Source organism: Hydra vulgaris, chromosome 12, assembly GCF_038396675.1.
Source record: "Hydra vulgaris chromosome 12, alternate assembly HydraT2T_AEP".
Lineage (NCBI taxonomy): Eukaryota > Metazoa > Cnidaria > Hydrozoa > Anthoathecata > Hydridae > Hydra > Hydra vulgaris.
The window spans coordinates 33,927,382-33,946,966 of NC_088931.1; the positions used below are offsets into that span (position 1 = coordinate 33,927,382).

The 19,585-nt window shown below is 27.8% G+C and overlaps 1 protein-coding gene across 3 annotated transcripts in view; it reads left to right on the forward strand.

Annotated features, from left to right (window-relative positions):
- The first annotated feature begins 8,311 nt into the window (after positions 1–8,311).
- Positions 8,312–19,585, forward strand: part of LOC100199961 (putative uncharacterized protein DDB_G0282133) — an 83,695-nt gene continuing 72,421 nt past the window's right edge. For 2 of the 3 annotated variants that reach the window (XM_065813011.1, XM_065813012.1), the window contains exons 1-3: positions 8,312–8,515; positions 17,439–17,598; positions 17,872–17,904. In XM_065813011.1, coding sequence (XP_065669083.1) covers positions 8,366–8,515; positions 17,439–17,598; positions 17,872–17,904 — 343 coding nt within the window. In that variant the 5' untranslated portion in view covers positions 8,312–8,365. The remainder of the gene's footprint in view (positions 8,516–17,438; positions 17,599–17,871; positions 17,905–19,585) is intronic. The other variant, XM_065813014.1, reaches the window with a different exon arrangement.

A 19,585-nucleotide genomic window follows, 5' to 3' on the forward strand; every position in this document is an offset into this window, starting at 1 on the left:
ATGACAAAGATCTGTAATTTTAATTCATTAATTTTAGAATATAAGTATATTTTATACAGTAGAAGAATAGTTTTACATCAGATGAAATTGCAATGAGAAAACTGTGCCCTTAATTCCGTAAAAAAAAGTAAACTGTGTAGTTAAAACTTTTTACTCATTTAACTCATTATCACTATGATAATTTGAATCATCACTGCAATCGGACGAAATATTTAGATTAAAGTTAACATCGAATGCATTTAAAACAAAAAGCGGTACATCCACTCCTGCATCTAATCTCTTTACTCTCTTTCGAATTACTAAAACCATCGCCATCGTACTTTTACACTGCATTTTGCCATCTTTGATTTTTGTTGATATTTATTCTCCAGCGTTTCTGCAGTTTTCTCGCCACGTGATTAATTTTCAAAACACATCGCGTGTAGAGCTCGATTCTATTTTGTATATTTTGTAATAGATTCTCTTCTTCATAAGTTGTTTGTAAGAAAAAAACTTGAATATGAGTTTTCTGGACTAGAGTATATTTGTTAAAATCAAACTGAATAATTATTGAATTTGTGCGATTGAATTATATTTTTTAAATCGTTTAACTAAAATATTTGTTTTGTATAGCAAATGATTTAATGAACATATATATAACGTTGTTAATAATAGCTAAAAAATATAACTTTTTATTAACAAGTAGTCTCTCTTTGATAATTTAATATCTTTAAATACTTTTATATCATTAATTAAATAATTTGATATCATTGAATAAGTTAAATAACTATTTCAAATATTTGTTAATAAAATGAAATAGTGTTTGATTTCATTAACAAATATACTCTGTTCTAGAATTTTCTTTAAACTATATTCAAGTTTTTCTTAAAAACAAAAATTTTAAATAAGCTGAGCAATTTTGTTTGTAGAAAACTTATTTTGTGACCTTAGAAGCTTTTTTAAAATGTTAGAGAACTGTTTTAAACTTTTCATACTTTTATTAAACTTTAACGCTTTTTGGAAATTATTAATGCTGCATTATATGCAACAAAATATTTGCACAAGATATCATTGATGCTCCAATACATACATGAACTAAGGGTGTAGGCAGTCGGTTTTGAAGGTCAGGGCTGAGCATTTTTATTGTGATACAACCACTAAGAAGACTAACATAAGGGTTTACAAGCTTCTCTTACTCTCATCCAGTATTAAGTTATGTGTGAAGTGTAGGGGGGGGGGGGGTTATGTCAAAGATTTCTTTCTCCTAGATAAGTTGCCTTCACCTCATCCATAAAGCCTTAGATGTCCCAACCAACTGTCACCTTTTCTCAATTTACTTAAGCACTGTCTTTATGACAATATTTAATTTAATTAAAATTTTGTTGCTTTAGCTTGTTAATTAGAGATGCAAAGTCAATAAAAGGACTCTGGATTTGAAAGTCACAAAATTATTATTTTTTCTAGTTTTTGATATACAGGAACTTCGAAAATTTTACGAGGCTTATGGACTATTTTTGAGAATAAAGTTAAGACTATTAGGTTAGAGAGAGACCCAGAGTCCTTATGTATAATGGCAGTAAGGACTCCAGGACTCTAGGCTAAAACAATGTTTCAAGTCATTAAATCTCATGAATTTTTCTCATGTTGCAAATCATAAGTCAGCCAACATTTTTAGAGTTGGACACCAGAGACCAGGAATGAAAGAATGAAGAATTTATAAATAAGTAAAATTCATTGATTAACTTTTAAACATTAATTTTTAAATGAAGAATCAATGTTTAACAAAAATTACTGACATCATTTTACCCATAAATTGGTAAATAACATTTACCATAACATTTACTATTGGTAAATGACATTTACCAGTTCAACAGTAAATTATTGGTAAAAATTATTGGTTATTAGTCAATTTTAATATAAGTATAGAAGTTAAAAAATGGTAAATAAACCCAGCGGTTTCATAAAAAGTAGTAAAATGTATTAAATAGCTACAAATAACAATGACTTTTTTTAAAAAAAAAACAAAATGGTTTTTAAATGTAGCCTTGGGGAATTTTTATTTTTGCTTTTTATTGACAAAAAGATCTTTATACAACTTATTCCACTGCAACATGTTTTGAATGTGTTTTTTCATTTTTTCATTTATATGACAATTATATTGACATGATGACTTATAATGATGGATGCTGTGATAAAACTAAGAGTACCATAAAAAATGTCTTTGTTTTATGATAAAAACTTTTCTTATGGTGTTGGTCATTAAAATCTAAGAAACTACTATTTAACTTACCTTAAATTCTTTAGCTTATTTGAATGTTTACTTTTAAGTTACTGCTTTATTTTGAGTTGAAATGTCCATGTTGATATATCGATGTTGAAATATCCATGCAGATGCCTGTAGATTTTATCATCTTTTTTTGTAGATAATTCTGTTGATACACACTCACACACACAAACGCACACATATACATAAATATAAATGCATACTTTGGTGAGCAGTCCAACATCCTACTGAAAAAGAGGGCTGCTGGGGGCATCAGTGTATACATTGACAAAATAAGGAGAACATGATAAAACTAAATGAGAGAACATGCAGGGGGTGGCTAATAGGAAGCGACTGGGGTTAAAATTTGACCAGGGCCAGGTTAGATAAAATATAGCCAGGGCCGGGTTTGTGACTGGGGCTGCATAAACATTTTTATACCCTTAAGGATATTTTTTATTTTAAAATTCATGTTATAGTTTGTATCTATATTTGAGTGGAAATGTATTTCAGACACCCCCTTTAGAAAATCTGTAAAATAGTCTTATGCAAAACCAATATTGTTGAAAACTACACCCTAACCAAACCCTAACCCTGACCCTTAGAGTTAGGCTCAGGGTTTAGCTTAGGGTTAGATTTTCAATAAAATAGACTTTATTTTGGGTTCAGGGTTAGAATATCGTTTTCGATAAATATTTTGCGTAAAACATGAATTATTTTTTATGGAATTACTAAAAGGGGTATAATGTGTAAGGCACTCACTTCAAGTTTCCTTACTTCTACCTTTACCATTTAATCCTAAAGCTGCTACCTCTCTATATGCTGACACCTAAATCACTTTAATCTTCTCTAACAAATGTTGTTCGATACAACTTTTCTAATCTGTCCTTATAACTCCAACCCATCTTCATGTTTTTTTTTATATACAACCTACAATTTTTAAGTCTTCAGTTAACCATTTCTTAACTTTTTAACCCTATACTTTATTTTAAAGTAACTCATAAATAGTGGTTGCTTGCAACCTTGTTGGAAGTAAATAAGAGTCTAATAATTTATAAATATATGTCAGTATTTAATAAATAGTAAATGTAAATATAAAATTATAATATATAAAGTATTATAATTTTTTTCTAGCCATGGCTATCAACCCTTGCTAAATCTTATAATTTTGCCAAAGATGGGGCTGGAGCCGGGTTTGGAAAAAGTCTAATTTTTAGTTGGAGTCGGGGACAGGGCTTTGGCCAATTCCTAGTGGCTAAGGGTTAGGGTTAGGGAAGCAATCATTTTTTTCATTATTCTTTGTTATTTTCTTGTTTTTTCTCCAGGCAAATTAAAATAGAAAAAATTGGTTAAAAAAAAATTGGCAAATGTATATTTTACTTTTTGTGTACTGTATTGTTTAAAAAAAAATCAACAAAGCAATGGTTACTTTTGGAAACAAAAATTTAGTTAACCTCTTACAAAAAAAAAGTTATATAATAGAGAATTTTTTATGTAATAGCCCTACTGATGAAACTATGGAAGCCTCTTGTGCTTAATATTTAAATGTAATTTATAAAATTTAATAAAAACAGTAACTTAATTATTTAACATTAAAGTAACTTAACTACTTAACATTTTAAAGTAACTTAACTACTAAGCATAAGTGGTAATGTTCCTAGTGGTAGTATCACAATAAAAATAATCACTTCTTATTTATGAAACAGGGTAATGCTAGAAAGAGCATCTGGTTGTATAATAAATTATTCAATTCTGGGGTATATTATTGTGATGCAATAATGCATATATATATATACATATATAAATATACATATATATATATATATATATATATATATATATATATATATATATATATATATATATATATATATATATATATATATATATATATATATATATATATATATATATATATATATATATATATATATATATATATGTATATATATAATAATAATAATAATAATTAGAGATTATAGTGCCATTATTTACAACAATCACAATAGTGATGAAGTAATTCAGAAGCACTAAAACAAGTTGGCTATGAGTTTGAAAAAGCGTTTATAAAAAGTTCATATTTTAGTCTTTTTTAAATGTTTCTAAAGAGGTTGAGTTTTGCGTGTTCATAGATAAACCATTCCAAATTCGAGGTGCAGTCATACAAAAAGAATTTGAGCCCAGAGAAGTTTTTTGTTGACGATGTGTAAGTTGACAACTGTCTAATGATCTAGTTTTTTGTTTTGAAGTTAGGACTAGGAGTTCAAATAAATATGCAGGAGATTTAGATAATAAAATTTTATATGTGATAACTGATATCTTATAGATTATTCTTTGATTTATTGGTAACCAATGAAGAGATTTCAGCAATATTTCTGAATTTAAATGAATAGGAGAATGGAAAATGATTCGAGATAAGCTATTTTGAATTCGTTGGAGTTTTTTAATATTTTTTTGATAAATACCAGATAAAAGACTGTTACAATAGTCAAGCTGAGTGTTAACAATGCCACATGCAATTGTATTTGCAGCTTCTTTAGTCAGACATGGACGAATGTGGCGAAGTGCACAAATATGGTAATTGCAGGATTTAAGTGTTTATGTGCTTATGATTTAGTGTTGTTTATGTGCTTGTCCATAGAGAGTGATGAATCTAGGGTGACACCAAGGATTTTTACTGAATTTATCGTAGTTAGTGTTGTTTCAGAAATAACAAGTTTTGAATCATTTTTATGCTTGGTAATTTGTTTTTTAGATCCAAATAAAACAGCTTCTGTTTTATTTGGGTTGAGCAGAAGTCCATTTTCTAGAAACCACTTCGTTACTGCATCAGCATACACATTGATTTCATTAATGCTATCTATGCCTGGGTTGATGACAGTATAAAGTTGGGTATCATCAGCATATTGATGATGATTGGTACCGAGTTTAGCTATAATACGATATATAGGTGAAACAAACATGGAAAATAGAAATGGGCCTAATACACTACCCTGTAGTACTCCTGTTGAACTTGCTATTAGTCTAGATTTTGTTGATCCAATAGAAACAAAAGATTTTCGAGAGTGCAAGTATGATGTCAGCCATTTTAGTGCAATATCTGTGACACCAAATTCATCTTTAATATGGGAAATCAGCAGGCTGTGATCAATTGTATCAAATGCTGAAGGTATGTCAAGAGATAGGAGAATAGTGTTCAAAGCATCATCAATGTTTAGCAGGATGTCATTGCATATCTTTAATAGTGCTGTTTCGGTTGAGTGATTCGATCTAAAACCAGATTATAAAGGATTAAAGTTAATAGATGAAGTTACATGTGGAAGAAGACGAGATAATGCAAGCTTTTCAAGAATTTTGGAAATTGTATTGAGATTTGATATTGGGCGTAGATTTGATAAGTCAAACTCTGCTAGTCCTGATTTTTTGGGAATTAGTGTTATTTGAGCAACTTTATATGAGGCTGGGAAAATTCCAGATTTGAATGAGAGGTTAGCAAGGTGAGCTATAATTGGACTGAAAAGTTCTGAACAAGATTTAAGGATGTATGTTGGAATAATATCAAGTGGCGATGTCTTAGGTTTGAGAGCTTTGATTATTTTTGACACATCTGTAGGTGTGACTGTACCAAATGTTGTTAAAATATTTACCGGGGGATGTAACTCTGAGATAAATTTGGATTTTGGGTTTTTTGCAAGCCTTTTCTGGATAGTATTTTTTATACTTTCAAGTTTATAAAATATTGACTTATTATATTGCATTTTGCTTCTGGTATTGTGTTTTTAGTTTTAGAACTATTTGAATGTAGTAATTTCTTGGCAATATTCCATGTTTCTTTCTGATTACCATATGCTGAATTTAGTTTTGCCTTATAGTGATTACATCTGGATTTATGAATTGCTGCTGATGACTCGCGGCATGCAATTCGATATAGTTTTTTATCTGATAAGTTTCCAGTTTTTTTATAACAACGCTTTACGACGTCTGATTTTTTTATTCTAGGCATCTGAAGATAACCATTTATCATCATGTTTACCAGGTCGCATTGAATATTTCTGAATGGGTGCTAAATGATCAAGAACAGTTGTTATATTTGCTCATATTTGTTCAGCATAATCATCCACATTGTTTTCAGGTGATAAGCAACATGGCATTACTTGCAATTCTTTTATAAAGCATGACAAGTTTAGTTTTCTAAAGTTTCGTTTTGAAAACCAAACAGTTTTACTATTTGAAGGTTGATGATAAAGTGCAACCCGAATCATATAGTGATCTGAAATACCCTCATCAGTTACTTGAATATTGTTGAGTGAAATGTCATCATGTCGATTTATTACTAGATCAAGCAAGTTGGCTATACCAGTAGTAGATGATATGCGTGTTGGAGATTGAACTCTTTGTATCATGTTGTAGGTCTCTAGAATCTCAGCAAGTCTTGGATTGCAGGTTGTTGGAGTAGTACCTGGGCAGTTAAAGTCACCACACAGAAGTATTTCTCCAGATAATGTTTGAAGTTCTTCTAGGAGATCAGATAATTCGAAAAAGAAAATATTTGTTGGAATGATTGGATTTGATCAGTAAATAGCAATAATATTGTAGATATTATTTGCCAGATTTAGTTTGGCAGATGTACGTTCATAAGACAGGCAGGTAGACAATAACGAGAGTGGTTTGATAATTAAGTTGCCCCGGTATATTATTGCAACGCCTCCTCCACGATGATCTGATCGACAGTATTGAATTGTTTTAAAGCCTGTTGGGGCCATATCTTCTTGAATTGCAGGAGGGTTGTCTGACTTTATCCAAGTTTCAGTGAGTATAAAAATATCTAGAGAATGATTATGCACTATATCATGAATGATAGCAGATTTTTTTTATAGCAGATTGAACATTTTGTATACCCAAGTTTAATGTAGAGGATCTTTTAATTTTTATATTTAAATTATGCTGATTTGATTTCAATCCATTTGAGTTCACCTGATAGTATACCCAGTAATATTTTTTTCCATTATGCACATTGTATCGTTGCCTTCCATTTGTTCCCTCGACTTCATGAGCAAGTGCTGCGTTTCTAGTATTTCTAACTTTTCTGAGTTCACTGTCAAACAATCTCTCGTTTGCAGTTTTGTCTTTGTTAATAAAGATGTTTTTGAAGTTGATATTATCATTTAACTTTTTGGAATTTTTAATTAAATAATTTTGAGTTTCTTTGTTCTCCAATTCAACTAAAATGAGGTTAGGTGGTCCTTCTGGTCTTTTAGTATTTTTAGTTAGTCGAATTATTCTTTTTGTATTTGTTATTGAAAAATCTGGTTTTATTGCTTTAAGTAATGTTTCGATGGTTTTTTTTATCATTTTCTTCATTAATTTGTTTGTCTAAAGTAGTATGATCAGCTACCCCACGTATAATGATGTTGTTTTCAATTCTTTTTTTATTATTAAACTCGTTTGTAATTTTTGCCATCATTACCACTTCAGTTTCTTTTGGTTTTGATTGATTTTGCTGAATTGATGTTGCTTGTGCATATGTGAATATTGTTGTTGGTTTATTTGATGTTGCTATTGAGACATTTAACTTTTCATCTTCAAGATTTTTAAGTCGCTTTAAATGGTCAGAAACGATATATGATATTTTGCCACACCATTTATGCATATTTTTGGAAACTTCAGCAGATGCACTAGGAATTGTTGGCCAATTTTGCTCTTCTAAGCATTCATAGTCGAACTCCATGTTTTTTTTTTTTTTTTAATATATATTTTTTATAAATATATGAGAGGGCTACCACGCTGAATAACAGTGGATTACCTCTTGATGTCTTTTGTAGGAGGGTTACCACCCTGAATAACAGTGGATTACCTCCTTAGTATATATATTAACCTTATTAACACAAATAGAACTGTTAGTTTTTTTGTGTTTTTTTCCGTATATATATATATATATATATATATATATATATATATATATATATATATATATATATATATATATATATATATATATATATTTGTGTTTAGGTAAGTATGTCTACAAAAGATTTACTTTTTACCCTGTTTTCTCATAATTTTAAAACATTAATATTGAATTTTTGTTTTTATTATAACCGTAACTTTCAAAGTTATGTAAAAATGTCTTTTTTTAAAGATATATTTAAAACAACCATGGCAAGCAAAAAAAGGCCTATAGATGAAGCTCGTAGTAGACTGACTCAAAAAATCACTGAGGTGCAAATGAAAACCAAAGCAATTCAAGATATGGTTGAAAAAATATCAAATGAGGTTACCATTTATTAGAATAAATAATGCATAATTTTTTATTCAAGCTAAATGGTCACATAGAATAAACATTTTTTATTTTAGCAAACTTTAAAAACAAAGCATCTAAATTCTTGAAAATCAGTTCTAAATTAAATTTAAACTTAAATTCTCTTTAAATTTGCTTTAAAGAATTAGAGTTAAAAAAAGAAATTAAAAGAAAATTTTAATTGGAAATTTATTATTATCGCTAAAAAGTTGTTTTTAAATGATAAAAAAAGCATCTTTTCAATTTGTATTGTATATATATATATATATATATATATATATATATATATATATATATATATATATATATATATATATATATATATATATATATATATATATATATATATATATATATATATATATATACAATACAAAAACACTAGATTAAAATTTTTTTTGAATAAAAAATATTTTAAGTGGTCCCTCAAGACCCTCAAATATTTAATGGGTCCCTAATATTTTCAAAAAAAAAGTTTTTTAAAAGTATGTCAACCTGGTACTTAAATGAAGCAAAATTATATAAAAATTTCAAAAATAATATTTAATTTAGAAAAATTTTAACTTATTTATTAAAATTGTCATAAAAATACATAAAAAATGCATTTTTTTTGTTTTTTGTTAAAAAATGTAATTTTTCATGTAATAAAACCAAAAATAACTATTCTTTATATTTGAAATCTACATTATTTTTGAAATTTTTATATAATTTCGCTTCATTTGAGTACCAGGTTGACATATTTTTGAAAAATTTTTTTTGTGAAAATATTAGGGACCCATTAAATATTCGAGGGTCTTGAGGGACCCCTTAAAATATTTTATTATTTATAATATTATTAAAATATTTTGTATTAGATAGAACACATTCAGGGGGTCTCTGCATATATTTTGTAAAAATGTTGCTTTTTGGGACACCCTAATATATATATATATATATATATATATATATATATATATATATATATATATATATATATATATATATATATATATATATATATATATATAATAATAAAAATAATAATAATAATAATAATTAGAGATTAAAGTGCCATCACAACAACACAATAGGGATGAAGTAATTCAGAAGCACTGAGAAAGTTTATTCAGAAGAATTCAGAAAGTTTATTCAGAAGAATTCAGAAGCACTGAGAAAGTTTGAGTTCTTGAAAACTTCTACAAAAAGTTCGTATTTTAGTCTTTTTTTGAATGTTTCTAAAGTGGTCGAGTTACGTATGTTTATAGACATTTCATATTCAAGGTGCATTTACAGAGAAAGACTTTGATCTTAGGGAAGTTTTTAATAGGTGACAAGTAAGTTGACAACTGTCTGATGATCTTGTGCCTTGTTTTGAAATTCAGGTTTCTAAAAGTTTGAATAGATATGCAGGAGATTTGGTTTTTAAAGTTTTATATGTAATAACAGATATTTTATAAACTATTTGTTGATGGATTGGTAACCAATAAAAAGATTTAAGCAATTTTTCTGATTTGAATAAAAAGGACAATGAGAGACTATGAAAGATAACCTATTTTGAGTACGTTGAAGTTTTTTAAGATTTTTTTTGTAAGATCCTGATAAAAGACTGTTACAATAGTCAAGTTGAGAGTTAATAATGCCACAAGCAATTGTGTTAACTGCTTCTTTGGTAAGACATGGCGTATGTGGCGAAAAGCATGAATATGGTAGTTGCAGGATTTAACAGTGTTGTTTATATGTTGATCTAAGGAGAGTGTTGAATCTAGGGTGACACCTAGGATTCTCACTGAATTTAATGTAGTTAGTGTTGTTCCAGAGAATGTAATTTTAGAATGATTTTAAATTTTCCGGTTTGTTTCCTAGATCCAAATAAGGTAGTTTCTGTTTAGCTTCGGTTTAGTCCACTTTCTAGAAACCATGTTTAGCTTGGGTTAAGTCCACTTTCTAGAAACCATTTTGTGATTGCATTAGCACATTCAGTGATTTTATTGTTATCTTTTCCTGGGTTAATGAAAGTATATAATTGGGTATCATCGGCATATTGATGATAATATGTGCCATATTTAGCTATTATACGATATACAGATGAAACAAACATCGAAAATAAAAATGGGTCTAATACACTATCTTGTGGTACTCCTGTTGAGATTTTGTTAAGACTATAAAAACAAAGGATTTTTGAGAGTGCAAGTATGATGTTAGCCATTTTAGTGAAGCATCAGTGACACTAAATTATCTTTTATATGAGCAATTAGCAGGGTATGATTGATTGTATCAAACACTGCAGACTTATCTAGAGAGAGCAGAATGGTGGTTAAAGCATCTTCAATGTTTAACTGGATGTCATTGCATATCTTTAGGAGTGCCATTTCTGTTGAGTAATTAGATCTAAAACAATATTGAAAAGGATTGAAGTTTACAGTTGAAGTTACATGGGGAAGAAGCTGAGGTAAAGCAAGCATTTCAAAAATTTTGGGTATTTTATTGAGGTTTGATATAGGGCGCAGATCAGTTTAAATACTGTTTATCCTAATTTTTGGGGAATTGGTGTAATTTGAGCAATCTTGAATGAGACTGGGAAAATTCCAGATTTGAATGAGAGGTTGGCGAGGTGAGCTATAATTGGACTAAATTCTTCTGAACACGATTTAAGAATGATGGAGTAATATCGAGTGGCGATGTCTTAGGTTTGAGAGTTTTGATTACATACAAAACATCAGTAAAAGTGACTGTACCAAATGCTGTAAAATATCTACAGGGGGAGATTGCTCCATAATGAAATCAGATTGCAGGATTGTAGCAAGTCTTTCTGGTTTTTTTTTTTTTATACCTTCAAGCTTGTTGCAAAATATTAACTTATTGTGTTTTGCTTTTGGTATTGTGTTATTAGTTTTAAAATTATTCGAATGAAGTATTTCTTTGGCAATAATACATGTTTCTTTTTGATTACCATGCGCTGAATTAAGTTTTTTCTTATAATAGTTACATCTGGATTGGTGAATTGCTTTAGATGCCTCTCGACATGCAGTTCAATATATTTTTTTATCTGATAAATTAACAGTTTTTCTATAACGATGCTCCAGTTCACGACACAGACTTTTTTAATCTTTGCATCAGAAGATAACCATTTGTTATTATGCCTGCTAAATCTAATTGAATATTTTCGAACTAGTGCCAAATTATCAAGAATGGTTGTTATATTTGTTCTAATTTGCTCAGTATAATCATCAACATCAATTTCAGGTAGTAAACAACATGGCATCAATTGCATTTCTTCCATAAAACATAAGTTTAGTTTTTTAAAATTTTGTTTCGAAAACCAAACAGTTTTACTTTTTAAAGATGGATGTTATAGTGCTACCTGGACCAAATGGTTGTTCAAAATACCCTTGTCTGATACTTGGATATTGTTGAGGGAAATGTCATCATAGCGATTTATTACTAGATTAAGCAGGTTCGCATTACCATAAGTTGATGATGCGAGTTGGAGATGGAACACATTATAGCTGTAGATATCTAAAATGTAGATGTAGATATCTAAAATACTAGCAAGGCTTGGATTGATTTGATTAATTATTGGATTAATTAAACTTGGGCAATTAAAGTCACCACGAAGAAGCATTTCTCCAGACAATGTTTGAAGTTCTTCTAGAAGATCAGAGAATTCCAAAAAGAAAACGCTAGTTGGAACGATTGAATATGATCGATAAATAGCAATAACATTGTAAATAGTGTTTGCTAAATTTAGTTTAGCAGATGCACATTTATAGGACAGGGAAGTAGATGATAATAATAAGGGTTTAATATTTAAGTTGTCTCTGTATATTATTGCAACGCCTCCCCCACGGTGGTGCCATATCTTCTTGAATTGCAGCAGGATTGTCTGGCTTTATCCAAGTTTTAGTCAGTATAAAAATATCTAACTATTGATTTTGTGTTATATCATGAATGATGGCAGATTTCTTTATAGCAGATTGGATGTTTTACCCATCCAATCTGCTATAAAGTTTAGTGTAGGTAGTGCAGAAGGTCCTGGAGAGGTTCTTAATTTTTCTATGTAATTTATGCAGATTTAATTTCAATCCATTTAAGCTCACCTAATCGTATACCCTAATAGTATTTTTTTCCATTGTGTACATTATATTGATGCCTCCCATTTGCTCCCTCAATTTCATAAGTAAGTGCTTCATTTCTAGTGTTTCGAATTTTTCTAAGTTTATTATCAAACAATCTCTCATTTTCTGTTTTATCTTTGTTAATATAAATATTTTTGTAACTAATATTATCCTTTAGCTTTTTGGAGTTTATTATCATAAAATTTTGTGTTTCTTTGTTTTGCAACTCAACTAAGATGAGGGTAGGTGGTCCTTCTGGTCTTTTGATATGTTTTGTTAGATAAATTATTCTCTTTGCATTTTTTAATGAAAAATCAGATTTAATTATTTTTAATATAATTTCAATGGTTTGTTTATCGATTCCTTCATTTATTTGTTTGTCCATGCTGGTTTGAACAGCAACTCCAATTATAATAATGTTGTTTTCAATTCTTTTTTTGATATTAAATTCATTAGTTATTTTAGCCATCATTACCACTTCAGTTTCTTTTGATTTTATTTTATTTTTCTGAATGGATGCTGCTTATGCATATGAGAATATTGCTGTGGATTTATTTGATGTTGCTGTTGTTAAGGCATTTATTTTTTCAACTTCGAGACCTTTAATCTGCTTTTAAAAATCTGAAACAGTTAATGATATTTTGCTGCACCATTATTGGATATTTTTGGTAACTTCAGCAGATGCACTTGGAATTGTCGGCCAGTTTGGCTCTTCTTGGCATTGATAATCAAACTCCATTTATTTTCAGAGGGTTGCAACTCTGAATACCAGTGGAGTACCTCCTTATTATATATTTTAACCTTATTAATACAAATAGAACTGTTAATTTTTGGTTTTTTTCCGTCCTATATATATATATATATATATATATATATATATATATATATATATATATATATATATATATATATATATATATATATATATATATATATATATATATATATATATATATATATATATGAGGACATAAGGACAAAAAAGGAGGACATGTCCTCCTTTTTTGTCCTTTTTCCTCTGTCCGGGTGATGAAGCTGAAAAAATTTTAACTGTCCGGTTTTTTAAATTTTTAATGGTTTTTTTTTTTACATATATTTCCATATTTGAACTAAGCTATTTTTAAAACTGTTTAATTTTAAAGTGCTAATTTAACATTCTATTCTTTAATTAAAATGTCAAGTTTTTTCTTATAACTCAGCGTATTTCGCTTTTCCAATTGCATTGCAATGTTTATTTTATCGTAATGTTTATTTATTCATTTTTGAAACAGTTTGATCAACAAAAATTGAAACAATAAAAGGTTAAAACATAATTTTATTTAAAACTAACTATTCTCAAAACTGTTTTATTTTTAGAGTTCTTTTGTTGTTCTATAGAGTGGCAAAACAATTAAATCTAAAAAAAAGTATAGATCTGTTCTTTTTAACTCAACACATTTTGCCTATGTTAGTTTTTACTCACACTCTTATAGCAATAACAGCACTTCAATTGAATTGTGACTTTCTTTATAAATATGACTTCAATTTCTACAAAGAAAATGCAAATTCTCAAGCACTATGAAAAATAAATATTTATGCTTTGCTAAAGGATTGCAACGAGAATGAGGTAAGGTGTGAGATTTGTGGTATTTTCTTTTCTGTTGCTAGAAAAGTAGCTACTGACTTAGAGCGACATGTTAACAGCCATTGAAAACCTAATCAAAGTGTCGGCGTCATCGAATAAGTTGACGTCCTTTTTTCAACATAAAACTCAAAGATATTGCAGAAAGCCCACGCAGCTGCAGCAACTTTGGTATTTCATATAAGTTTTATATAACATTAACAGATATTATATTTTGTTGTTTATTCCAATGATATATTATTTAAACTAGATGTCTAACTTCGATCCGAAAAGTGTAGCCGCTTTTGCCCTTTTTACAAATTCGGAATAATTTTGTAAACAAATGTTATTTAACTTTTCTTTTCTTAAATGAAGTAAATATAATTTAAATATAAATACTATTTATATAAAAGAGGAAATTAGAATACTTGTAAAATAATAATTTATGATTCCTGAATTTTTTTCCATACATCCACATATCAACTTTTACCCTTTTTACAAATAGCAGACTATAATTATAAACAAAAAAAAGCTTCATTTTTTGTCTAATAAAATCCCACAACTTAGACATCTAGTTTAAATAATATATCATTGGTTTATTCTCATGCGGTGTCAGTACTGTGGCTTAAGTGTCAGTCTCTCCCCCCCCCTGCCTCCATAAAAAATGCCAGAAGTGTCCCAAAATCTTTAAAACCCTCATTTAATAGTTATTACTAAAATTAAGTTTATCCTCCTTTTGGTTTTTCTATGTCCTCTTTTAGGCGACCATGTATTTTGCAACCCTATATATATATATATATATATATATATATATATATATATATATATATATATATATATATATATATATATATATATATATATATATATATATATATATATATATATATATATATATATATACATATATATATATATATATATATGTATATATATATATATATATATATATGTATATATATATATATATATATATATGTATATATATATATATATATGTATATATATATATATATATGTATATATATATATATATATACATATATATATATATATATATATATATATATATATATATATATATATATATATATATATATATATATATATATATATATATATATATATATATATATATATATATATATATATATATATATATATATATATATATATATATACAGCCCTTGGAAATAGGGCTGACCTAGAAGTGTTTGAGGTCAGCAAAAAATTGCCAACTTTGTTTTTATGTTTTATGGTAAAGCCTTTATATCAAACTTTTTTTGCCAACCTAATGCTGACCTCAAGCAGATTGAGGTCGGTAAATTATTGCCAAACTGCATATAAATACATTTATCTGTGGTTTGGATATTAGTACCTGTCTAAAAAATTTTTTTAAAATACCTACTTGAAATAATTATTTACAGTCATTATAAAAAGTTGAAAAAATGTGGAAATAAACTTAAAAATATCTATAATATAAAACACAGCCCTGGAAATTTGGGTCAGCATTCGGCCTGTCGACCTGATTGCCAATCTTAAAGAGGTCGATCAAAAATCGCCAACCTTATTTCTATGTTTTGTGGTAAACCCTTTTATGTCAAATTTTTTTTTCTGACTTGATGCCAACCTCTCACAGTTTAAGGTCAGCAGTTTATTACTGACCTCATTTTTCCTAATTCCGAGGGCTGCCCATGTAATACAATGTCAACCCTCGGAATTAGGAAAATTGAGGTCGGCAATAACTTGCTGACCTCAATCTTTTATAGGATGGCAAAACAAATTTGATACAAAGGTCTTACCATAAAACATCGAAACGAGGTCTGCAATTTTTTGCAGAATGGCGACTCTAATTCCGAGGGTTGCAATGTAATGGTAAGTCCACAGTGACCATTTCTATACCCATTCTTTATATAGTAGTTTTATTTCAATAATTTTTAGTAAGTAGTAGAAATCTTCAAAATCTTTGTTTTCAGTTAATGATTAATACATTTAATGTTTAATACATAACTTCTTAATGTAAAATTGTAAACTTCTATAAAACAAATGGGGACGGGCTTATTAATTTTTTTCCTTATTAAGTTTCAGACCAGAATTTTTTTTCAAACCATCTGCAGTTTACAAGGACCCTCACCCCATTAATTAATTTTAAAGAAAATAAAAGTTTGTATGTAAAGTCTTTTTTCCTTTAAGAAAGAAAATTGTCTCTTTAATGTGTGTTAAATGCGCAGACTTCAATCATTTCCTGAGCACATTAATAACATAAGTATATCTATCATGACATATGTGCAACAAATTTTTTTTTGATTTTTTGATGTTTTTAGAAATTTTAAGCTTTTTTGAAAATTCTCTCACTTTCGTTTGTTATACTATAATATCTATATATATGTTATGAAACTTTATATATGTTCTATTATATATGTTAGAAAAATGTTTTAATACTATTTAATAAACAAAAGACTTTGAAACGGCAAACAAATACTATAAATCAAAATTAAGAAGATCTTGTAAAACTAAAGTAAATGTAAAACTTCAACACTGTATATAGGTTTTAACATTACATACTTATATATAATTAGTTTAGATAAGTTAGATATTTACATACATTTTTGTTCACATTTTCTTACAAAAAAAGTACTGCATTTTTTTCTCGCCATTACCTCAGTTGCAATGGCAGCTAAGAGTTCAGTTTCAAACACGCATGAGTGGGCACTACTACTACTACTACTACTGCAACTGCTACTATTAAGTTCAACATTAATAAAGAAATTAATAAATGTCAACAACAGATTTATAAAAATATATAACTAATAAAAACACAGCACACAAAAACAGCAACAAAATGTATAAAGAATTCATAACGAATGAAAGAGTTCATAATAAACTATATTGAAATGAAAGAAGAAGAAAAAAATTGTTGACAAACTATAATTTGTCAAGCATTAACTTTAATAAAATAATATAAAATAATAAAAGTTATTACTACATTTATACATTTAACTAAAATGTTATTCTAAAAAAGCAAGCGTGGTTCATTAGCTCATAGTTCAATCTTTCAAATTTTAATTAACAACTGAAACACTTAAAAAAGATTTTTAATGCCTATGTGTCTTTTTATTCTGAACTTTGTTATTGTTATTGATATAAAATGAATTTTTTTTGAATATATTTTTGTATCTTTATTTAGATTTATTTTATTTTTAGGCAGTCTTAAATGCTACTAAAGTATTAGAATTGAAGAGTAAGAAAAAGTTTATGAACAAATATTCAGCCTCAAGCCAACAACTTGAAGCTAGTCTTAATCAACTTCTTGTGCTTTCTGACACTCTTGAGTCATTTGGAAATGACAGTTCTGAATCTGATGGTTAAAATTTTTTAAATTGTTTTGTATGTTATCTGCTAATTAAAGAAGAAAAATTTTTTTTATAATTAAAGATTAGAATTACTTTGATAGTTAATATAATACTAATTTTTATGTTAATTAAAGAATTATTTATAATATTTAATATTAAAATATAAATATTTGCATATATTTTATGATTATGTATAAATATTTATAAAAAAATAATTCTAGAAGGAAATGGATAGTTGGTTTTCAACTGCAGTTTTGATAAATTTTTTGATTTATTTTTTATAGAGAAAAGTAGTGAATCAGAAGATGATGACAAAAGTAAGAAATGTTTAAGTGTTATTTTTTGAATTGTATACTTTCCAATATTTTAAAAAATTATTAACAGATTTAACACTAAAATGCTCAAGTTTTTTAGTAAATATTTCTTTCAATGGCTCTATTTGTTTTCTTCACACACTAAAATAAAAGTTTTTTATTTTGGTGTGTGAAATTTTTAAAGTTGAATTAGTTTCATCTTGATAGCAGGATAGAGACGAAGAGTTTTTTTTTTTTTTTTTTTTTGAAGAATAAAAAAAAAGAAAACCATAAAATGAATCATTTATTCAAAACAGTTTGTCTGTCAGATAAGGGAAATCAGGGAAAACAAGGAAAAGTCAAAGAGTTCAGATGTCTGAAAAAAAAATCAGTGAATGATCAGGGAAATTGGATTGAATTTTAAAAAAATCAGGGAAAATCATCAAACTTATGTCTTAATGGTTTTTCTAAAAGAAATAGTCTGTTTTTTATGAAGTTGAGTTTGAGAAACTCTATCATAAATCAGGGAAAACATTTAGAAGATCAGAAAAATATCTGAGAAATCCATCTTAAAACATTGGCAGGGACCCATTAAAATGAGAGCAATAAAAAATTACAAATATTTTAAGTTGTTTAGTCTAATTAAATAGATAAGTTAACAGCAGTTTGTTTCTCATTTAGCAGAGTGTTCAAACAACATCAACCAAGTTAGCTTAAGAAATTAAAAAAGTTTAAGAAAAGCTTAGTATTTGCAAATACGATTAAAAATTTTGTTAGTGAGATTTCTAATGTTCTAAAGCTAGATAATGTTGGTGTTGGGCAATTTGATCTCGTAGTAAACAGTTGGAATCAAATCACTGTAAAATTGATTATAAAGATAAAATCACTTTATCATCATCATCATCATTGTCATCATCATCATCATCATCATCATCATCATCATCATCATCATCATCATCATCATCATCATCATCATCATCATCATCATCATCATCATCATCATCATCATCATCATCATCATCATCATCATCATCATCTTCATCATCATCATCATCATCATCATCATCATAGTATATAATTGGTATATAATAGTAGTTGATGATGTATTTCACTTCAACTTCATGGTTTGATAGAACAAAATTTTTTATTGACTGCAACCTTTTACAAAAAGTTAAGGAAAAGGTGTAGCATCCACAAAATTTTTAACACTCCACATCCATCGTTTTAACACTCCACATCTAACATCCATCGTTTTAACACTCCACATCTAACATCCATCGTTTTAACACTCCACATCTAACATCCATCGTTTTAACACTCCACATCTAACATCCATCGTTTTAACACTCCACATCTAACATCCATCGTTTTAACACTCCACATCTAACATCCATCATTTTAACACTCCACATCTAGGCCACAAGCAGCATTATTTGTTTGCATACTCATGTAAGTTTAAGATAAACAATCAAAGTAAGCATCCATATTATTTTTTGAAAAGACTAATTTTTTAAAAGACTTAAATTTTTTAAAAGGCTTTAAATTTTAGACTAACTTTATCTGCAAAAAAATCTAGAATATACTACTTAAGTCTGGATTAAATAGAGCTCAAAATTAGAGAATTGCAAAGTTCTACCTTAAAAACCCTTAAATAAAAACTTTATTACTTTTACACTAAATAAAACATCTTTTTGATAATCAGATT